This window comes from Tachyglossus aculeatus, chromosome 21 (genome assembly GCF_015852505.1).
Source record: "Tachyglossus aculeatus isolate mTacAcu1 chromosome 21, mTacAcu1.pri, whole genome shotgun sequence".
Classification (NCBI taxonomy): Eukaryota; Metazoa; Chordata; class Mammalia; order Monotremata; family Tachyglossidae; genus Tachyglossus; species Tachyglossus aculeatus.
In genome coordinates this window covers 71898971-71923603 of record NC_052086.1, presented here as the reverse complement: position 1 = coordinate 71923603, position 24633 = coordinate 71898971, and the positions used below count along the sequence as shown (strand labels likewise).

The 24633-nt window shown below is 44.7% G+C and overlaps 1 protein-coding gene across 1 annotated transcript in view; it reads right to left on the bottom strand.

Annotated features, from left to right (window-relative positions):
- Nucleotides 1–24633, bottom strand: part of SNX29 (sorting nexin 29) — a 557276-nt gene that overhangs the window by 415167 nt on the left and 117476 nt on the right. The window contains exons 13-14 of the mRNA XM_038762809.1: nt 22428–22491; nt 18677–18805 (exon numbers count right to left, since the gene is read on the bottom strand). Of these exons, the coding sequence (XP_038618737.1) occupies nt 18677–18805; nt 22428–22491 (193 nt within the window). The remainder of the gene's footprint in view (nt 1–18676; nt 18806–22427; nt 22492–24633) is intronic.

Below are 24633 nucleotides of genomic sequence, written 5' to 3'. Positions count from 1 at the left end.
CAAGACAAATAAGAGGAACCCATAGTTGGAGGGAAAATTTTGTTGGACTAAGTCTCCAATCGCTCGATGGTATTTACTGAGCACTTAATACATGCAGAGGACTGTACCGAGCATTTGGGAGAGTACAACAGAATTAGCGGGCAAGTTTCCTGCTAGAAATGAGTTCATCATCTAGAGGGGGAGACGGACATTAACATGAACATTAACATTAACATGCACATTAACATTAACATGCTTGTACTTCCCAAGGGCTTTTGTACTTCCCAAGCGCTTTTGTACTTCCCAAGCACTTAGTACAGTGCTCTGTACATAGTAAGCGCTCAATAAATATGATTGATGATGATGATGAACCAATAAGTAATTTAGAATATACAATTTAAAGGTACGTACATAAGTGCTGTGGAGTTAAGGGTACGGCAAATATCAAGTAGCCAAAGGTCACAGATCCAAATGCACAGACAACACAGAAGGGAGAGCAAGCTGGAGAAAGAGGGCTGAATCGGGGAAGGCCCCTAGGAGGAGAACCAGGAGAGGACTTTGTTGAAAAAACTGAGATACACAGTGTTTCTAGGAGAAGGAGGTGGTGCCGAGAGGCCGCGGAGGACAGAGTGCAACAAAAAGGTCATCGGTGATCTTGGAGAGAGGGTTCTCTGTTGACTGAAGGGGCAAAAGCTAATTTTAGAGAGTCAGGGAAGGAGGTTCTGCAGAGGAAGTCGAGGCAGCGGTGTATACCACCTATTGAAGTGATATGAATGGCAAACGAAGGAGGAAGGAGTTAAGTTGGTAGGTGGCTGGATTATTTTTTTTAAGACGGGGAGACGTGAGCTTGTTCAAAGGCACAGGGGAAGGAGCCATCAGTGAGTGAACAGTTGAAAATACTAATCTTTAAAGCATGACATGAAAAGTTTTCAGGGCATTAAGCATATCCGGTGATAAAATAATTCAGTTTGCGAAGTATTTGCCTTGGAAGAGTACACTGTCACATGGAAATCAGTTGGCATTCAAGGGCATTTGATTTGTTTTTATAATTTAATTTTCTAATTTCAGGCAATAGCATTTGTATGGAATTTGTTCATTCATAACTTTTTGACTCATTTCTCCCACAGTTGTCCTTCCATTTCCATTGACAGCACATGGATGAATCAGATAGCCTCATATTCAGAATCACTTGAGGGCAGATAATGAGGTTTTTTTTAATCAGAAACTTTGAAGAGGTATTATTGTCTTAAAAATTGAAAAGTAATATCCACTTTTTGAAATAAATGAATGTACTAGTAAACAAGTTTAATAAGTTGCATAGAGTTCAGAGTAGCACACATTTAGGCATCGGAAGTAGCCTATGCTTATTCATGTGCTAAAAGCTTTCTTCCAAGAATCACCGCATAACAAGCAATAATTTAAATGTAAATGTTGTAGTTCTTTTTAATTCTCTAAATTTCATTCTTTACACGCTTGGTGATTAAAGGGACCATATCTGGGGAGCTTGTTATGAGAAGAAAACAATTGTCCTGGAAAGCCTCCTGGTGGGAGTGGGATTCTAGAGGCACTTTGAAGATGGGGAGAGTGTGGTCAGGCAGACGTGAGATTTGAGGGAGGAATTTCAAACAGGAGGAAGGGTCACACAAAAGGGGTCAGAGGTGGGAAGAAGTTAGCCTGGGAGGAAGAAAGGGGTGAGTGGGAGCCGAGAACCGATAGGGAAGGAGAGAACTGACGAAGCCTCAGTGAAGAGACTCCATTTGCTATGGAGAAGGGTGGGAAACCAGTGAAGGTTTTTGAGGGCAAAATGTGTGAGGAATAATGTTTTAGTAGTGGCTGTAGCAATAGTATTTATTGAGCACCTTCTAAGTGCAAACTAGGGTGCAAACCGAGACTGTGAGCCGGTTGTTGGGTAGGGACCGTCTCTGTACGTTGCCGACTTGTACTTCCCAAGCGCTTAGTATAGTGCTCTGCACACTGTAAGTGCTCAATAAATACGGCTGAATGAATGAATGAGTGCAAATGAGAATTAGACTTTATCCCTGGTCCAACTGGCTCACGATCTAAGAGTTGGGGTTGGTGACCAAGGAAAGATGAAAACACAAAATTAGAAGAGATAAGAATGATAAGAATGACGAGTAGTGTGGTGTTGTGAATAGAGCACGGGCCCAGGAGTCAGAAGGTCATGAGTCCTAATCCCGGCTCTGCCACTTGTCTGCTGTGTGACCTTGGGTAAGTCACTTCACTTCTCTGTACCTCAGTTACCTCATCAGTAAAATGGGGATTTAGAGTGTGAGCCCCATGTGGGACAGTGACTGTGTCCAACCCAATATGCTTGAATCCACCCCAGCATTTAGTACAGTACCTGGAACATAGCAAGCACTTAACAAATCCACTATTATTATTATTATTACTATTATTATGAGCATGGTAGGAGCCATGGGTTATGGTGGCTTAGGAGCAGAGGTTCAGTGTCCTCTCATCTCAATCCAACAGTCCCTGTCCCAGGTCTATAGGAATTGGGGGATTTGTTAAGCATTTACTATGTGCCAAGTATCGGACCAAGCACTGGCAAGCTAATGAGTTCAAAGTCCAATCAAATCACAATCATACCCACTTGTCACACCAACGAACAGAAGCTGAGCCAAAGGACACACAGCATCAACCAAGAAAAAAAAAACAGTCACCTCCCTCTCCGGAAACCCTTCTAGTCCATTTAACTTCATCTGGGATGAATTCTCTAACTGGAAGACTTAGACAGTGAGCCCCATGTGGGACAGGGACTGTAACCGGCTTGAATTACCTGCTTGATATGTAGCAAGTGCTTAAAAAATACCCTAATGTCATTAATAAAAAAAAAAAAGAATCAAAACTTCAGACACAAGAAGATGACCCCAGTCTGGAAAAAGCAACTTGTTGGGGAGAAAAGGGTGGGCATGGAGCTTTGGGTGGGGAGCCCGCTGTTGGGTAGGGACTGTCTCTATATGTTACCGACTTGTACTTCCCAAGCGCTTAGTACAGTGCTCTGCACACAGTAAGCGCGCAATAAAAGGACACACAGCATCAACCATGAAAAAAAACAGACACCTCCCTCTCCGGAAACCCTTCTAGTCCATTTAACTTCATCTGGGATGAATTCATCTGGAATTGAATGAATGAATGAGGAGAGAGCGGTAAGCTCGTTGTGGGCAGGGAATGTGTTGGTTTATTGTTAGAGTGCACTCTCCCAAGCACTTAGTACAGTGCTCTGCACACAGTAAGTGCCCAATCAATACGACTGAATGAATGAATGAAAATCTTTTGGTCTTGCCAACCCTGAGTGACCCCTGAGGCCCCCAGTTGGTTTGACACAACCTCCAGTTGCCACAGAAGGTCCATAACGCCCACAGAGGGAGGGAAGGAGGGAGCCAGAAACTGACTGAAGAAGACTGAATTCTCTTAACTCCTGCCTCAATTGGGATTTTTTTTTCCTCCCCTCCTGAGACTTCAGACATATTAGGAGATAGACAACAGTTGACAACAGATCCATCTGCTTTCACGCTGAGCAGGATTGTAGCGAAATGTTGAAAAATGCCTGTGCTGGGCTCTGGAGTATTTGAAAAATAATAAACTTTCAATATGGGGTGATGCTATGATTGTGGATATAAATCATAACAGGCAGAGAGCCATCGTGTCAGGGCACGGATCCCCGTTCCCAAGCTGACGAAACTATCGGTAAATAAGCAAGCAACTAAATCGGCAAGTCAACTCATTCTTAGAAATGTGAAATCTCTGATTATCTGTGACAGCAGGCAAACTCTATGAGAACTCTCTCTTGCCAAAAGTTTTCTTGGATGTATAAACAGCTCGTTGCTTCCAAGAAGCAGTGGGGAAATCTAAAGAACAAAGGCCACTAGCATTATGTCTTCATTGTTCTACTGTATTTTCCCAAGCACTTAGTACAGTGCTTTATACCCAGTAAAGTGCTCAATAAATACAATCGAATGAGTGAATGAATAAAGCAGCCAAGGAAATGAAAGCCAACCCCCACGCTTGCCACTGTTTTCTGTGTGCGTTGCATTATTTGTCTCATTTAAAGAACAAGCAAGAATATAATAATAATAATAACAATTACGGTAGTCGTTAAATGCTTACTATGTGCCAAGCATTGTTCTAAGTTCTGGGAAAGATACAAGTCAATCAGGTTGGACACAGACCCTGTCCCACATGGGGCTCACAGTCGTCATCCTCATTTTACAGATGAAGGAACTGAGGCCCAGAGAAGTAAAATGACTTCCCCATGGTCACACTGCACACCAGTGGTGGAGTCAGGATTAGAACCCAGGTCCTTCCGGCTCCCAGTCAGTCAGTCAATCGTATTTACAGATCCAATATCACACTGGGGAGCTGGGTGTGGATTCTGCATTTTAAATACAAGTTAGTACAGCACAATTCACATTCTTGTTCCACCTGCTAGGGAACACTCACACAATTTAGAGACTGCTGGCCCAAGCTGAAGTAACCCAAGGTTCAGCAGAACCCGACGGAGGTGAATTATTGGTATTCGTTGGCTCTGCTGCTTACAAGCAGCGTGGCTCAGTGGAAAGAGCACGTGCTTTGGAGTCGGAGGTCATGGGTTCAAATCCCGGCTCCACGAACTGTCAGCTTTGTGACTTTGGGCAAGTCACTTAACTTCTCTGTGCCTCAGTGACCTCATCTGTAAAATGGGGATTAGAACTCTGAGCCCCCCGTGGGACAACCTGTTCACCTTCTAACCTCCCCAGTGCTTAGAACAGTGCTTTGCACATAGTAAGTGCTTAACAAATACCATTATTATTATTATTATTATTATTATTATTATTATTACAAGGAACTTGAGAAGATCTGGTGACTGCCGTTTCAGTCCGAATCTTCACCAGCCCCTGTGGAGCACTCCCGATTCAGTCAAGGGAATAATAATAATAATTGTGTCATTTGTTAAGCACTTATGATGTGCCGAGCACTGTACTGAGCGCTGGGGTGGATACAAGCAAATCAGGGAGGACACAGTCCCTGTCCCACGTGGGACTCAATCTCAATCCCCATTTTCAAATGAGGTAACAAGCTCAGAGAAGTGAAGTGACATGCCCAAGGCCACACAGCAGACAACTGGCAGAGCTGGGATTAGAACCCATGACCTTTTGACTCCCAGGCATATGCTCTATCCATAAGCCATGCTGAAGAATCCCACTGACCCAGGAAGCAGCAGGATAAGCGGATAGGCCTTGTCGATCCATAAAAGGCAAAATAGAAGTGGAAATTCTATTGGAATAGAAGTGGAATAGAGGAGAAGCAGCATGATCGAGTGAAGACAGCGTGGGCCTTGGAATCAGAGCACCTGGGTTCTAATTCCGGCTCTGCCACTTGTCTGCTGTGTGACCTTGAGCCAGTCACTTCACTTCTCTGGGCCCAAGTTACCTCATCTATAAAATGGGGATTAAGACTGTGAGCCCCATGTGGGACAAACTGATTACCTTATATCTACCCCAGCACTCAGTATAGTGCTGGGCACATCATAAGCACTTGAACACCATAAAAAATAAAGAAATTGTAAGGTGGGGAGAAAATAGCTTAACACTGCTCTCCCACAATTTGTCTCATGCTCAATGAAACAGAGCTCCATTCCAGAGCAGAGCACCAAGTAAGCAGTGGAAACAGACTCCCTGGACCCCTTGGCATCTTCAATTATTCATTTATTCAAATGTATTTATTGAGCGCATACTGCATGCAGAGCACTGTACTAAAAGCGTAGGAGAGTATAATATAACAATAAACAGACACATTCCTTCCCACAGTTAGCCTACAGTCTAGAGGGATCCAACCATCCAGGTATCCATTTATAGGGATCAGGCCATCAGCCCACCTCCCTGCTTCCAGGGACAAGCAGCGTGGCTCAGTGGAAAGAGCCCAAGCTCTGGAATCAGAGGTCATGGGTTCAAATCCCGGCTCCGCCAATTGTCAGCTGTGTGACTTTGGGCAAGTCACTTAACTTCTCTGGGCCTCAGTTACCCCACCTGTCAAATGGGGATGAAGACCATGAGCCCCCCATGGGACAACTTGATCACCTTGTAACCTGCCCAGCACTTAGAACAGTGCTTTGAACATAGTAAGTGCTTAATAGATGCCAACATTATCATTATTATTATTATTCCATTCTTGTTCCAACTCCCCTGACAGGTGGTTAGACAAACACTGACTCAAATACCCCTCCTTCAATTTCCCTCATGACTCTCTGAAACCCGGTTTCCACTTTCTTCACTCCACTGAAACCACTCTCCCCAGTGACCTTCACTTTGTCATCTTTTTAACTGGCCTCACTCTTTCCTAATTCTCCCCGACCTCTTGGCTGTCTTTGGTCCCACTGATTGCTGGCTTCTGAAAACACTAGTCACGGTTTGAATGACACAGTTCTCTCCTGATTTTCCTCTTACTGCCTCTGGTTAATACTTCTCAGTTTCTGTCCCTGGCTCTTCCTCTGCCTCTCCCTCCCTAACTGTGGGTGTCCCTGAAGGTTCTGTTCTGGGCTTCTTCTCCTTGCTTTCCATTGACTCCTTGACTCCCTTGGGAAGCCTCTCCCGCTCTCAACTCTCGTGGCTTCAACTACCACCTCTAGATGGATCGATTTTGCTTGTCCCAACCTCTCACCTCCACTATAATCACTTATTTTTCTTGCCATCACACAGCTCTACACGGATGTTCCCATGACACCTTAAGCTCGATGAATCTAAAACTGAATTCCTAGTCTTCCCTCCCAAATTCTCTTCCTCCGCTTGGTTTTACAAAACTATCGACCACACCACCACCACGATCCTCCCTGTCTCTGAAGCCCATGACCTTGGCATTCAGTCTGTTGCTAAATCTGACTGATTTTTCCTCTACCATATTTCCAGACTCCGTCCCTTCATGGCCAACTCCCTGGTCTAGGCGGTTGTCACGGCCCTGATCGACTACTGGATCACTATGCTGCTACCTGCATCATTTTTCCTCAGAAACCTTCACTGGTCATCCAGTCCTCTCTGCATCAAGCAGAACTCCTAACCATTGTCTGTGAGGTTCTCAAACCAGCTTTCTCTGTCACTATTTAATCCACTCTCTGCTGCCATTCTACCCCAGCTCACACTCCTCATTCCTCTCAAACTACTCTACTTGTGCGCCTTGCTCTCACATCTCTGGCCTCTGACCCTGTGCCCACAATCTTCCTCTCTCCCGGAATTCCTTCTTTCTCCATACCTGCCGGACTACAGTGCCTCAACTTCACAGCCATTCTGAAGTTTCCTCTCCCCCAGAAGGTCTTCCCCAGTTAATTTCGCCTCTCCCCAGATAATATTTCTTCAATTACCACCCTATCACTTTGCCCCAACCACAAACACATTTCCTCACAGCCACTTATCCCGCTTTTGTGCATACTCTATTTCTTAGGCACTCGCCTCCAGATCCATTTCCTCCTGTCTATAAATTATTTTATTGTCTGTCTTCCCCTCTATACTATACGCCCAAGGGTCAGGATCTGTATTCTTCTCAAATAGCTGCAAACTGACTGCTCCAAGAGAGGTCATTTATCCCACTTTGAGAGCCACATGTAACCAGAACCTGAATTTTTCTGTGACCTGGCATAGTTGACAAGTATAGCTACCTCCAGTCTTTTGAGCTGCCGGAATTCCTCTCACAGGTGCTTTAAGAACAAGCAGTCCCTCTGTCTGCCCTGTCGTCACCAGGGCTCTTGGTGACTGGAATGTGCCCACATGTCCACTACAATAAAGAGGGTCTTCATGGTCAGTGACCTAAAAGGTTGCCATTTTTCGAAAGACAGGAAAGGAGACTGTGAAAATTATTTTACTGGCTAACTAGAATGAGAAACTTACTGAGTCTTTCTCTTACTAAGAGATGGGATGGGAAAACAGTTGAATGATCATAATTTTTGAGAGGGGCAAGTGACAAAATTTAATTTTGAAAATGTCTTTGCCTTCATGTGAATGCTGTTATTTGCTTGATTCCAACTCAATCTTTCACTATTTACCCTTTTCAGATGTTGCCCTGTCTGTAATCGCACCTGATTTTCACTGAATTTTGACCTGCCCACTTTCAATTACATAGCACATCTCATATTAATGAACTGAAAACTCATTTCTCTCCCCAGTGGATATTTATACCAATCTGTTAATGAGAATTCTAGCAAATGTAATTGTTTTTGTAATTTTGTTTTAAATTTTCTCTTTTTCTCACTGATGATGAGAAACTCTTAAAGGGGATGGGATTGCCTTTTATGAAAATGTGTTTTCAGATTTGGCTTTTTTCTTACCCCGAAGAGCTGCCTATTTCCTAAAACCTGCCCAAACCTGGTACAAACTCTGGGGGTGAACATCTGGTATTTGAGGCTAATTCTTCCAACATGAGGTAGTCAACGTTAATGGCTTCTCCTATCAGAGATAGCACATGAGCCGCGGTCCCACAACTTTGGGACCAGAAACCTGCGCAGATGAGTTGATTCTAGTGCTAGTGGCTTCACCCCCAGGGCTAGGGGTGCAACGATGGGCAAGAGTGCAGCACACTGTGAAGTGACTGAGTGATCTTCACGCATGCTAGGCAGCAACAGGCAGAGAGAGCCGGGACTAGAATCTAGGTCTCCTGGTCTTCGGAGCAGTGTTCTTTCCACAGGACACATCAACTGATGGTATTTATTGAGTGCTTATTATGGGCAGAGCACTGTATTAAGCGCTTGCAAGAGTACAACGGATGCAGCTGCTTTTTAGACACCCTCTGTTCACCCCTTAAATATTATACTCATCAGGATACCAAACTCGGGTTCATGCAAGAACCCCTACTCAATCAATCAATGGTATTTACTGAGTGCTTGCTATGTACAGAGCATTATATGCAGCACTTAGGAGTATGCAATACAGCAGAATTAGCAAACATGCTCCCTGCCCAGAATGAGTGTACAGCCTAGAGGGACGAACAGACATTAATTCTCAAGAGAAAATAACTGTGCTCATTGCTTTTCTCTACCCAGTACATCACTGTGTAATTCCTGTTCCATTACGTCATCTTCAACAATATTCATGCGGGAGATTAGCCAAAAAAACAAATATAAGCCCCCAGATGGCAGAGATGTTAATATGTTCATTCATTCATTTGATCGTATTTATTGAACGCTTACTGTGTGCAGAGCACTGTACTAAGCACTTGGGAAGTACAAGTTGGCAACATACGTCTTTCGGTGGCTCTCTGTTGCTTAGCAACCTAAGCACAAACACCGATCCGCTTCCCTTCCCCTCCCCTTTTCCCTGACCTGCCAGTCCTGTAGACGTTTGATGCCCCTCAGTGGCATGTCAGCGGTTCAAATCCTGGCTCCGCCAATTGTCAGCTGTGTGACTTTGGGCAAGTCACTTCACTTCTCTGTGCCTCAGTTACCTCATCTGTAAAGTGGGGATTAAGACTGTGAGCCCCCCCGTGGAACAACCTGATCACCTTGTGACCTCCCCAATGCTTAGAACAGTGCTTTGCACATAGTAAGTGCTTAATAAATGCCATCATTATTATTATTATTACGTCAGCCAGCAGATAAGCACTCCTGGATCTCCTGCCATGAATTTCCAGCGGGATGCTCTTCAGGTTCCCAGAGACACTGAAGCCAAGAACACTCTCCACTTCAATCAGACCATGGGAAGGGGCTTCCTAGGACCCAGACCCTTCAACCTCCAGGCAGGTGAAGTCCTGACCCAATTTTAGACATAAGCTTTCATTCATTCATTCATATTTACTGAGTGCTTATGTGTGCAGAGCACTGTACTAAGCACTTGGGAGAGAACAATACAACAATAAACAGACACAGTCCCTGCCCACAACGAGCTTGACTCCCCTTTGAATGCTATTCCAGTACCCATGTACTTGAAACAGTGGTCTTTAAGTATAAATCATTCCTCTCGCTGCCATTTACCTGGAGTCAGTTCCATGGGATGGCCTGTGGGTTCCAATCACCAGGACACTCCAAAATTTTCTACCTCAAACAAGGATCGTCACCTCTCACAAACTCCCGAATGAGACAAGGAGAAAGACACAAATCTACCTATGGGGACCTGTCAGAGAACACACCTGCAATTATTCTTAATGTAACATTCCCATCTTCCCTAAGGGTTTTTCAAAACGAGATCCTCAACTCCTTTTTTCCCCCCTTGTTGGGCTGCAAATTGCAAATTGGGAAGACAGTTCAAGCTCTGGGAATCCCCCTTTATGGCTTTACAATCTGGAGCAATCACTTGGAAACTGATCTTGTGGAATCTCGATCAAGAGAGGGCCAGATTATCTCTAGAATACATTCACCTGCAGCCACGATCTGCACTGGATTCCCCTATGTGCACTACGCTGAAAGTGAGGAGCAAATAAGAGTGGCAGATAAGGCAAAACCACTCATATGGAGAACAAGAAGTGTTCTCACACAAATCTCAAAAAAGATGTAAGTACTCAGATTTTTTTTCCCCAAAAAATAAAATGGTATGCTCTCCCAGGGAGACAAGACAGATCCAACCTCAAGGTTAGAAAATTCCTAAATGTGTACTTCTGCCCTAAAGTTCGGAACACTGGAGGGAAACAATTTCTCCTAGGAATACCAGCCGCCGTCCGGGAGTCCATTGTTTGTATTCCTGTCTCTCACATCCTCCCCACATCTCCCATTGGCAGCTCTGATGAGAACTGCTGTAGGCCTGTCAGTTGTCGAAAGGGTTGTATTAAGGAATGAGGAAAAAGCACTCCCTGCCCAACTAATGCTGCGCTCTCAGCTGAACTATCCAACAGCCTAGAAAAAGAAAGCTGTGCGCAAAAGGAGTATTTACGGAAAAAGCACGATGGTTTTATAGCCTTTCTGACTTGGATTCTTCAGTGTCAAGGGCTTAATGCTCCTATAAAGCCAATGGCCTTCAATGTTTTCATGTCAAGTGCCTGGTTTTCAAGGGTATCATTCTCTCTGTTTCTCTAGCTCTTCGGTCCTCAAAACTTTCCCATGCTCATGTCCAAAGAACTTCATTCATTAACTCAGTCGTACTACTCAGTGCTGACTGTGTGCAGAGCACTGCACTAAGCACTTGGGAGAGTACCTTAGAACAATAAATAGATACATTCCCCGCCCACAACGAACTTACAGTCTAGAGAAGAACACTCCGTTGGTTTCCAGTTGTTAGCGGGTCCAAGTACAAAGTTAAGAGCTGGAATAGGACCTATAGCTATTTTGTGGGGGCGTCTGGCTACTAGCCCTGATTGCCCTTTAAGAGGAAAGCGAGGCCCCTGAGGCTGCCTTGATGTTCTGCATATAGGCCTTTAACTCTTTACTGCTAAAGTTGACCACTGAGCTTTACGTATCAACTCCTACTACTTCTAAGAGAAGTACAATTAGCAAAATACGACTCTGGAGTCTAGACAAGGATTGAGTTCAAGAGTCTAAAGCCCAAATTCTTTCTGCCAGAAAAAGGACAGTGCGGGGAGCCTGGGATTTAGCGTCCCCCCACTTCAACTCTTGGAAAACTAATTTGTTCTTCCTTACCCCATAGGTATGTGAGTGTGATCTGTTATCCCAGCTTTCTATAGAAATGCAATATTTCTTTTTAGTGGTACTTGCTAAATGCTTACTACATGCCAGGAACTGTACTAAACGCTGGTGTTGATACAATCTAATCAGGTTGGATACAGTTCATTTCCCACATGGGGCTCACAGTCTTAATCCTCATTTTACAGAGCTCGTCCTCCAGACTATTAGCTCCTTGTGGGCAGGGAATGTGTCTGTTTATTATATTATACTCTCCCAAGCACTTGGTACAGTGCTCTACACACAGTAAACACTCAATAAATACAACTGAATGACTGAGGTAAACTGAGGCGCAGAGAAGTGACTTGCCCAAGGTCACACAGCAGACAAACGGTGAGCCGGGACTAGAACCCAGGTCCTTCTGGCTTCCAGGCTTGTGCTCTATCCACTGGCCATGATGCTTCGGTGCTAAGTGACCAGAGGCGGGCAGGATACTGACTGGTGGCTAGGGAAAGAAAGCAACGGTGATAGGATGCAGGAAGAAGACTGGGCTGACTGGGCCGGTACTGCTGTGACAACAAAGATCCTTCTGGGGCTTCTTCTCGATCCTCATGTGGGATGTACAGCATTGGTCTGGGACGATCCTTTCTCACAAAACGAGTGACAGTCAAAACAAACAGGGAGAAGCCATCCAGTGAAGGGGTCTCCAAATGCATTCATTCATTCAATCGTATTTATTGAGCACTTACTGTGTGCAGAGCACGGTACTAGGCGCTTGGGAAGTACAAGTTGGCAACATATAGAGACGGTCCCTACCCAACAGTGGGCTCACAGTCTAGAACGGGGAGACAGAGAACAAAACAAAACATATTAATAAAATAAAATAAATAGAATAAATATGTACAAGTAAAATAAATAGAGTAATAAATATGTACAAACTTATATACATATATACAGGTGCTGTGGGGAGGGGAAGGAGGTAAGGCGGAGGGGGATGGGGAGGAGGGGGAGAGGAAGGAAGGGGCTCAGTCTGGGAAGGCCTCCTGGAGGAGGTGAGCTCTCAGTAGGGCCTTGAAGGGAGGAAGAGAGCTAGCTTGGCGGATGGGCGGAGGGAGGGCATTTCAGGCCCGGGGGATGACGTGGGCCGGGGGTCGACAGCGGGACAGGAGAGAACGAGGTTCGGTGAGGAGATTAGCAGCAGAGGAGCGGAGGGTGCGGGCTGGGCTGGAGAAGGAGAGAGGGAGGTGAGGTAGGAGGGGGCGAGGGGATGGACAGCCTTGAAGCCGAGAGTGAGGAGTTTTTGCCTGATGCGTAGGTTGACTGGTAGCCACTAGAGATTTTTTAGGAGGGGAGTAACATGCCCAGAGCGTTTCTGGACAAAGACAATCCGAGCAGCAGCGTGAAGCATGGACTGAAATAGGGAGAGACAGGAGGATGGGAGATCGGAGAGGAGGCTGATACAGCAATCCAGACGGGATAGGATGAGAGCTTGAACGAGCAGGGTAGCGGTTTGGATGGAGAGGAAAGGGCGGATTTTGGCAATGTTGCGGAGGTGAGACCGGCAGGTTTTGGTGACGGCTTGGATGTGAGGGGTGAACGAGAGAGCGGAGTTGAGGATGACACCAAGTTTGCAGGCTTGCGCCCTTTCCTGGCTTCCCACAGATCACACCAACACCTCCTCCCCATATGCCCAGACATCCTAATTTAAAAAAAAAACCCAACAACTTCAGATAGCAAATCAATCACATTCAGGAAATTTTCCATGAGAAGCAGCGTGGCCTAGTTGGCAGACAGATATCCTGGGTCCTAATCCCAGCTGCACCACTTGTGCATAGAGAAGCAGCGTGGCTCAGTGGAAAAAGCACACGCTTTGGAGTCAGAGGTCATGGGTTCAAATCCCGGCTCTGCCACTTGTCAGCTGTGTGACTTTGGGCAAGTCACTTCACTTCTCTGGGCCTCAGGTACGTCATCTGTAAAATGGGGATTAAGCCTGTGAGCCCCACATGGGACAACCTGATCACCCTGTAACCTCCCCTGCACTTAGAACAGTGCTTTGCACCTAGTAAGCGCTTAATAAATGCCATTATTATTACCTTGTATCCCCGCAACACTTCGCACATAGTAAGCGCTTAAATGCCATCATTATTATTATTATCATCGTTACTCTGGCGAGTCACACAGATGGGAACTTATCCCCTGAATCAGAGATGAGATCCCACTCGCAGTCAGGGTGAAGTTTCCAATTTTAAGGTTCAAAATAATACAGAAACACAGTGATAGATGATACGCAAACTGACCGAGGAATTGCATTGGGCAGCTCTTCAGGAGCTTAGTTTGTGCCTGAGCTAAGGAGGTTAGTTGTGATGAAGTTTTGAAGAGATCTTCACCTTTTATTTGAACTGCCTTCGTACAGAGAGGAGTTCAAAGTTGTGAGAGTTGTTTCACTTCCAACCTAAAGGTTTTCTCATCTTACTCACTGTAGATAGAACAATAGCTCCCGATAACTTTGTGTAGCTTTGTTCTGCATCATTCATACACTTGGATTTGTGACCTTTGGCCATTTGATATTCGCCCCACTTAGGCCGATAGCTTTAAATCATATATTATAAATGACTTATTTTATTTTTCTTAATGTCTGTCTCCCCCTCTAGCCTGTTACATTGTCACTTCTGCTGTACTCTCCCAACCACTTAGAACAGTGCTCTGCACATATTAAGCATTCAAGAAATACCACTAATTGAGAGCCTGTAATTATGGGCAGGGAACAAGTCTGCTAATTCCGTTCTATTGTACCTAGTAAGTGCTCAATGAATCCATTGATTGAGTACTCAATGTAGATACAATAACAACTCCCCAGGTCAGCTCCCACCCATTGAGCAGAATTGTCCATTTTTTCCAAACCTCTCCATTTCTTTCCAGAAGTCTTATTCCAGTAACGTCGTGTAACCTTACTTATCCCGTGTCCTTGAGTCCAAAAACCAGAGACCTCTTTCTGGCAAGTCACCCCAGTTGATGTTTATCTCTTGACTCAGAGGTGAAATCCCACAAGCGCTCTGGATGGAGGTTCAAATTTTTAAATTTCATCTAATTAATACAGTGATGGATGATATGTACCCTATTCAATGAATAGCATTGCACATCTTCCTAAGAGTTCAGTTTTGCCTTGACAGCTAGTCTTCTATCTTGCTAAGGAAGTGAGTTGTGATGTACATTGAGAAGCAGCGTGGCTCAGTGGAAAGAGCTCAGGCTTTGGAGCCAGAGATCATGGGTTCAAATCCTGGCCCTGCCAATTGTCCGCTGTGTGACTTTGGGCAAGTCACTTCACTTCTCTGTGCGTCATTTACCTCATCTGTAAAACGGGGATTAAGACTGTGAGCCCCCCGTGGAACAACCTGATCACCTTGTAACCTCCCCAGCGCTCAGAACAGTGCTTTGCAAATAGTAAGCGCTTAATAAATGCCATCATTATTATTATTACTTGTTTGCCACGTGACGTGAAGTGAGAAGTCACTTCACTTCTCTGTGTCTCAGTTCCTTCAACTACAAAATAGGGATTCAAATACACATTCTCCCTCCTACTTAGACTGTGAGCCCCATGTGGGAACTAATTATCTCATATCTACTCCAGTGCTTAGTACAGTGATTGACACATAGTAAGCACTTAACAAGTAATAATAATAATAACAATTTCCGGGGCAGGCGGCAGTTCCGGCGCTGTGTGGGCCTCGCCGCTCCTGTTAGGGCCAGCGAGTGGGTGGCCCATGGGGCGGGCGGTGTGAGGCCGCGGCCAGGGGGGTGATGGATAAACTGACCATCATCTCAGGATGTCTCTTTCTGGCCGCCGATATCTTTGCCATCGCGAGCATCGCCAACCTGGACTGGATCAACACCAGGGAATCTGCCGGTGAGCAGGGGGTCGGCGGCGGGCACTGCCCTGGGGCGACCAGTTATTATTATAATGGCATTTGTTAAGCGCTTACTATGTGCCAAGCACTGTTCTAAACGTTGGGGGGGGGGGGGGGATACAAGGTAATCAGGTTGTCCCACATGGGGCTCACAGTCTTGATCCTGTTGTCCTGCTGGGCTGTTGTCATTATCTGTTGCCAAACTGTACTTTCCAAGAGCTTAGTATAGTGCTCTGCACACGGTAAGTGCTCAATATGATTGAGTGAATGAGTAATAATAGTTATGGGACTTGTTAAGTGCTTACTATGTGCCAAGCTCTGTTCTAAGCGCTGGGGTAGATACAATCAGGTTAATCAGGTTGGCCACAGTCCCTGTCCCACATGGTGTTACCTTTTCTTAATCCCCATTTAACAGATGAGGTACCTGAGGCCCTGAGAGGTCAAGTGACTTGGCCAAGTTTGCACAGAAGACAAGAGGCAGAATGGAATTAGAACCCAGGTCTTTCTGACTCCCACACTGGTGCTCCTCCCACTAGGCCACACTGCTTTTCCTGCTTTTCACTTGTTTTCCACCCTGATTTGAGAATTCACTGGAGGCTTCTTCACCTTCAAATGGAGCTAGAAATCACTGCCCGTAACCTCATGTTTAAATGTGAAAGACAAGATACCCCACAGGGGCACTCATCCAATTTTCTCCCTTTCCTTGAAGTTCTCCTGAGTTTGTTAAGCCATGACTGCCCCTGATTTTCATCCCCTTGTACCATCGTCACATCAATAATAATAATAATAATGGCATTTGTTAAGCGCTTACTATGTGCGAAGCACTGTTCTAAGCGCTGGGATAGATACAAGGCCCTTCAATACTATGAAGGATCCAGAATATCTGAAGAGACTGGACAGTGCCCAATCTATAAATAGAGAGAGATTATGGATCTAGTGGAAAGGAAAATGGGCAGGTAATAATAATGTTGGTATTTGTTAAGTGCTTACTATGTGCCAAGCACTGGGACAGATACAAGGTTATTAGGTTGTCCCATGTGGTATTCACAGTCTTCATCCCCATTTTACAGATGAGGTAACAGGCACAGAGAAGCTAAGTGGCTTGCCCAAAGGCACACAGCTGACAAGTGGCAGAGCCAGTATTAGAACCCATGACCTCTGACTTCCAAGTCCGTGCTCTTTCCACTAAGCCACGATACTTCAGGTAATAGTAATGGGGTTTCTTGTTTCTATAGACACATGTATATCTATATGTGTTATGCATATCATGTACAGATATACATAACATCTATATGTTGCCAACTTGTACTTCCCAGGCACTTAGTACAGGGCTCTGCACACAGTAAGCGCTCAATATGATTGAATGAATGAATAACATACAAGTAAATATATACATACATATATATGTGTGTGTGTATGTGTGCAAATATACATGTGTAGAGGAGTGACAACCTAATAATAATAATTATGGTATTATTGTTAAGCACTCACTATCTGCCAGGCACTGTTCTAAGTGCTGGGATGGACACAAGCAAATCGGGCTGGACACAGTCCTTGTCCCAAGTGGGGCTCACACTCTCAACCCCCATTTTACAGTTGACGTAACTGAGGCATAGAGAAGTGAAGTGACCTATTAAAATTTCAACTATCTGTTCAGTCATCATCACACTTCACTGCCTCTTCTATCGCTCAGCCCACTTTTTGCATTCCTTCTTAAAGAAGGAACTCAACAATTCAATTCAAATAACAGTTCAAATAACAATTCTTCAGCCTACTAAAGAATGGCCTGCCTAACCACCCCAACAGTTGACACTCTCACATCCAACCCAATGTTCATTCCACCCCCCAAATTGATCAATGGGCCATCACTGTGTGCAGAGCACTGTACTGAGAGCTTGAGAGATTACAATACAATAGATCTGAGAGACAAAATCCCTGCTCTCAAGGAGCTTACATCCCTGTGAATTATCCAGCCTGGCATACCACCTTCTTCTCTGCTACGCCAAGCGATATCACTCTCCTCCAGCCAAAACCCCTTAGAAAGTCATCTTCATCCTGAAGTCTTACCTTACTGCCCCTCCAATCACACCATCACATCAGTCAAACAGCCACATGACCTAAACAACCTTCTGCAGAGTCATTTGTGCTTTATTTTTATCTATGCTCATTCCCTCCCAACTAACAGCGTGTTCGTTTTCTTAAGCTTGATCAAATGCCTCACTGAAAGGAAAATTCCACAAGGACAGTACTAGCGGCTTAGAACAGTGCTTTGCACATAGTAAGCGCTTAATAAATGCCATCGTTATTATTATTATTATTACACAGGTGCTCAATAAATCTCAATGATGACAACGGCAGCCTTTAAAATGTTGCTTTCTCCCTTTACTAGCTCCGTGGGCATTAAGTATTAAAAGCACACTGATCCTCTTCAGTCGAACGAGACCTCGGATAACCACCAGGCCATATCTGTTCCTCACTACAAAACTCACAGTGAAGCTTCTGATCTGCCCTTCATTTTTGAAGAAATGCCAGGTGGCCAAATTCCACAATCCAATTCAAAGCAGCAACAGATAACGAGGACAGCAAGATGAGGTCTAACCGGTAGTAGGGGCAGATAACATCGGAATACTTTCATGCCGTCTAAGTCTTTTTTTAAAATATTTCATTATGTGTCCAGGAGGCACTCGAGTGCATCCGTTACGAGCAAATTTCTTAATTTGTCACATTTCCCTCTCCCGTGAAACAACTCGAAATCCCTTCCTCTGCTAAAGGCAGTTACTAAAGAATGGCCAGCTATGCAACCTGACCGCATCCTGCGTGGCCCAAAGAGACCACGCCAGGAGAAGCATCATGGCCTAGGAGCTACAGCCTGGGCCTGGAACTCAGAAAGATCTGGGTTCTAATTCATTCAATCGCATTTACTGAGCGCTTACTGTGTGCAGAGCACCGTTCCCAGCTGCGTCACTTGCCTTCTGTCTGACCTTGAGCAAGTCACCTCTCCGTGCCGTAGTTACCACATCATGGGGGTTAAGACTGTGAGCCCCAAGTGGGACAGGGTCTGTAACCAACCTGATTAGCTTCCACCTACTCCAGCACTTAGTAGTGTCTGGCACATGTTAAATGCTTAACAAATAACAATTCAAGCGCTTAGTACAGTGCTCTGCACACAGTAAGCGCTCAATAAATACGATTGAATGCATGAACAAATACCATTAAAAGGAAAAAATAATCTCCTCCGGGCTTTCTGTCCCGTTCCTCTTACCTGGCCAGCGCCTGGATCTTGGCGACGTGTCTCTCCTCCTGTTCGGCCACTTTTCTTTTCAAGTTATCGATTTCTTGCCTGAGAGCCGCGGAGTGCTCCATCTCTCCGTCGAGCAGGTTCCGCAGTGATCTGGAGAGAGGGGACCCCACCGGCTGAGTTGTCGTCAACCCGGTTACCGTCACGCCCGCCGGACGCTCCGCTAAGACACCGCAAGTGCAGCCATCCTCCAAGTTGTTCCCTCTGCGAGACAAGAGGCACTTTCTCTCCTCCTACGCTAGCAAAGAACTAGCTCCTCTTCTGAACATGTTACAAGCCATCCCATCTCCACCATCCCAACCCTGGACAAGGAACAGGCTGGAGCTCTGGGGGAGCTGAAGGAGGTAGTTGAGGGGCTCCAGGGAACACGTTTTTAAATATCTTTTAGAAAGCCCAGGGCTTCGCGGTGAAAATGAGAAATCTGACCTATATTATCCTGGAAGGTCGGCCTAAATCAAACAAACCCCGTTTAGAATAAATGTGTGTTAGAGGGCTTTGTTTCGTGAGCTTAACCTCATCTTAATTTCAATAGGAAAAAATGTCCTGCAAAAAAACTAGGTAAACTGCAGTGGAAAACGATGTTTGTGGCTCCGATACAGAACACGCTCAAATTATCAGAGGATTCATTTGTTTTCGGTAAAGAGATTTCCCATATAAATTCACTTGGTGTCAAGGCTCCATTTTTCATCCAACTGATGCTTTTCCTTCCCACTGGCTTTTTATCAATAAAGTGAAATATGGTCTGTCTACAGCACATAATCCTTTATTTTAGATAAGGAGCAGGCAGCCCTTAGTTCTTTCGGAGTTATTCAAAAGTTATTTCAGAGCAGTAAACACGATCTTACTGGAAGCCAGTTGCATTTTTATTTTTCTGGAACAGCCCCTTAAACCTGGACAAGGTTGTAGGGCAACCAAAGGATAGCCCCTTCTCCCATAATGTGTGAACTGTCTCAGGAAGAAGCCTGTTGCTAGAGAACGGGCCTGGGAATCAGAAGGACCTGGGTCCTAATCTCGGCTCTGTGATCTTGGGCAAGTCATTTCCCTTCTCTATGCCTACATTCCCTGACCTGTAAAATGGGGATTAAGACTGTGAGCCCCCTGTGGGCCAGGGTCTGTGTCCAACCAGATTAGCTTGTATGTACCCCAGCACTTAGTACAGAAACTAGTGCATACTAAGCACTTAACAAATACCATTAGAAAAAGAAAAAGAGAAATAGGTTGCAGATAAATGGCGGTGGTTAACAAAGGCGGCCACGTTGATGTTGCGGTCACTTTGGCTGTGAATAATAATAATAATAATAATAATAATAATGGCATTTATTAAGCATTTACTACGTGCAAAGCACTGTTCTAAGTGCTGAGGAGGTTACAAGGTGATTGGGTTGTCCCACGGGGGCTCACAGTCTTAATCCCCATTTTACAGATGAGGTAACTGAGACCCAGAGAAGTGACTTGCCCGAAGTCACACAGCTGACAGTTGGCAGAGCCAGAATTTGAACCCATGACCTCTGACTCCAAAACCCGGGCTCTTTCCACTGAGCCACGCTACTTCTCCGATTATAATGGTGATAATGATAATAATAGTGGGATTTATTAAGGGCTTACTATGTGCTAGGCACTGTTCTCAGTGCTGGGGTAGATATAAGATAACCAGGTTGGACACAGTCCTTGTCCCACATGGGGCTGACAGCGTGGCTCAGTGGAAGGAGCCCGGGCTTTGGAGACAGAGGTTATGGGTTCAAATCCCGTCTCCGCCACTTGTCAGCTGGGTGACTTTGGGCAAGTCACTTCACTTCTCTGGGCCTCAGTTACCTCATCTAAAAATGGAGATGTAGACTGTGAGCCCCACGTGGGACAACCTGATCACCTTGTAACCTCCCCAGCGCTTAGAACAGTGCTTTGCACATAGTAAGTGCTTAATAAATGCCATTATTATTATTATCATTATTATTATCAATCCCCGTTTGACGGATGAGGGAACTGAGGTAAACCACCAGCGCCAGAATCAACTCTTTCAGGCACATTCTCAAGATAGAGGCCCCTCTATCACTGTCTACAAAAGACTGCATCACCACTGTAAAACACTTCTTCCTTAACACAGGGAACAGCAAGGACGTCATCTGTTTTATGGAGGACATCCTCTACGCTGTAAACTCATTGTAGGCAGGGAATGTATCTGGTTTTTGTTCTGTTGTCCTCTCCCGATCACTTAGTACAGTACTCCACACACAGTAAGGGCTCAATAAATATGACTGATGGAAGAATTGACTGTACATTATAGTGTAGTACAGCACAGCGACTTTACATTGTATTGAGGCAGACCAAATTTTCCATTTATTCTAAGTGCAGGAAGTATTTATAAATTCAGAAGAAATGAAAATAACTCCAGTGTGCTTGTGAGCTATATCGCATGGTATGAAACAAAATGTGAGCTACTCAGGCTGGGGGCCCCGTGCGGGATGGGGACTATGCCTAACAAAATTAATTTGCACCTACTCTGGTGCTTAGAAACCTGTTTGACACAGTAAGTGCTTAACAGATACCATTAAAAAAAGGATTGTAGAAATCATATACTACACAGAAGATTTGGGAAGGGAACCTTGGAGAATATAAAATATAATCGAGATTCATGGCAGGGGAACCAGAGTGATGCTGCAAGATGCAAATTTTTCCATCTCTTCTTTTAACTCTTGTATTTTTATTATTCTATGCCTTCTTGCCTTCCCCTTCTCAATCATTTCTGGGGAACAGGGATTGCACCTTCATTCTTCCCTGTAGACTGTAAGCTCATTGTGGGCAGAAAATGTGCCTGTCATACTCTCCCAAGTGCTTAATACAGCGCTATGCACACAGTAAGCTTTCAATAATAATCATAATAATAATAATGGCATTTATTAAGCACTTTTTATGTGCAAAGCACTGTTCTAAGCACTGGGGCGGTTACAAGGTGATCAGGTTGTCCCACCTGGGGCTCACAGTCTTAATCCCCATTTTACAGGTGAGGTAACTGAGGCACAGAGAAGTTAAAGGACTTGCCCAAAGTCACAGCTGACAAGTGGCAGAGCCGGGATTTGAACCCATGACCTCTGACTCCAAAGCTCATGCTCTTTCCACTGAGCCACGCTGCTTCTCCAATAAACATGAATGACTGACCAAACTGTCTTCTCTAGATTCCCTAAGCGCTGTCATCCTGTATACACAGCTAACACTCCAGAAATACTGTCATTACTGCATTTTCCAGGGAAAAAGACATGTAGCTAAAAATATAACCTGGGAAAGAAGAAAGGAATATGTCTTTAACCTTGGCAGGGTGAAGTTCATGATAATCAGTGGTATTTATTGAGCACCTACCTGCTGTACTCAAAGCACTATACTAAGCACTTGGGGAAGAACAATACAACAGAGTTAGTAGATGCGATTCCTACTCACAAAGGGCTTACAGTCAGCTGAACTGCGACAGACATTATAATCAATCCAATCAAAAATGGTTGAAAACCATTGAATTGTCTTTAGCATCAGAAGGAAAGATTTTCCTTCTTATTTTGTTTACTACGTAACAAAGGCGTGTGTCTGTGTGTTTGTCAGACCAGTCTGAACACCAAGTGAATGACTTTGCACACAAATCAGATTGGACTTGATCCAATGTTTTCTCTCAATTCTAAAAATATGGTTCCAAGACAAGGGGTTTTGTCTCAAGTTCCACAGTCACAGGTACCTGTTCTCTTCTTCAAGCTCATCTTTTCTGTTCATCATGGCTACAATAGCTTGTCGCAGTTCACCTGAAGGGAAGAAAGCAGAGCCAGGATTAATGAAGCCCCCTCACTATCGGTCCAGATCTCAGGGTGCGGCGAAGCAGTGTGGTCTAGTGCATAGAGCCGGGCCCAGGAGTCAGAAGGACCTGGGTTCTAATCCTGGTTCCACCACTTGCCTGCTGTGTGACCTTGGGCAAGTCACTTCACTTCTCTGTGCCTCAGTTACTTCCTCTCTAAAATGAGTATTCAGAATCTGAGCCCCATGTGGGACAAGGACTGGGTCCCACCTTGTTTCTACCCTGGCGCTTAGTGAAGTGCCTGGCACATAGTAAGCGCTTAACAAATACCATTAAAAAAAGGGGGGGTTGAATGTTCCTTAACCCCTTTCCTACACCAGGTGCTTTGTCCTTTCCAACACCAATCCCCACACTGGAAAGTTTCATATTCTAACCTGAAAGTCTGACGGGATTAAAAAAAAAAAAATACTATCATTTTTCACTTGAAACAACTGGGAAAGTTGGTTACGGTCACAAGGACAGAGCAATTCTCCAGGAGGATAAACCGAGTCTTGATAGAGAAATCAAGATTCTGACTTCAAAATGGCCTACCAGAGTCGCTCCTATTGGCCAATATTGCTTGAAAATGGAATTATTCCCCAGAGAGGCAGTTTATGTATTGTCAGAGCACAAGCCCAATTGGATCCGGTTCAAATAGGATGATAAGGCTACTGTCTAAAGGTATGCTAAAGTACGTGAGATTTTTCTGTAGCTATCTTAAAGGTTTTACAGTGGTCACTTCACACATACCATTCCAATAATGGGTAATTACATCTTGTTATTTACTGGTTCTTGGCAGAAAAAGAACATTACAGCCCATGTATCTTATCTATGTATGGGAGCATGCCTGACAAGAGCAGGGGCCTAAGAGTCAGAAGGACCTGGGTTCTAATGCTGACTCCGCTACTCGTCTCCTGTGTGACCTTGGCAGGTCACTTGACTTCTCTGTGCTTGAGTTCCCTCAACTGCAAATTGGGGATTAAGACTGTGAGCCCCATGTGGGACCATGGACTGTGTCCAACCCAGTTACCTTGTATCTAAGTCCAGCACTTGGTACAGTGCCTGGCACATAACAAATACCACAATTATTACTATTATGGGCTATAATAACTGCACCAGGCAAATTGGACACAGAAACATAAAAAAAGGAAAAAAAAAAACCCTCTCAACCGATGCCTGCCCCTTACATGAACAGTCAATAAGGCTGATGATAATCACTTCGAATAGGATCGATCAATCAATCAATCAATCATATTTATTGAGCACTGACTGTGTGCAGAGCACTGTACTAAGCGCTTGGGAAGTACAAGTTGGCAACATATAGAGACAGTCCCTACCCAACAGTGGGCTCACAGTCTAGAAGGGGCAGACAGAGAACAAAACCAAACATATTAACAAAATAAAATAAATAGAATAGATACAAGTAAAATAAATAGAGGAATAAATATGTACAAACATATATACATATATACAGGTGCTGTGGGGAAGGGAAGGAGGTAAGACGGTAAGATCGTCATATGCCCCACCTGAAATCAGATTCTGAAAGCACTTAACTTCTCTGTGCCTCAGTTACCTTGTCTAAGGAGGCAAGGTAATGTGTCCTTGTGAAGGTGCATATATGCAGCAGTGGGGGTGGCAGTGGGGGAGATGACAGTGTTCAAAATGCTACCAAATGGGGCCTGGATTCGATCTGACATAATCTTCAAAAAATTATACGGTGCACACTGAGGTGTCATTCACAAAAGACCTTTCATCGGTCTTCCTGACAAGAAAAAGTCACAACTGTTTTCACTGTACCTCAGACGGAGAGGCCCAAATCACATCAGGGTGCAGCCACGCCGTAAGACGCGGCACGGCTGACTAGCATTCATCTGATACAGGCTACAATCCCACTGAATATCCCTTTCACCCCATCGCACACACTGTGCGTTTTCAGTCAGCTGAACCAGATGTCAAAACACTTATCCAAATGACTGGTAATAACCCTTGGAATAGCAGGAAAGGTGAGGCTCTAATACCAGAAATCAAAAAGAAAAAAAATCCATCAGGCCAAAAATACCTGTCAAAGCTGCTCACAGCTCCCAGGGAAAGCAGCCCTAGCACTGGCGGAGCA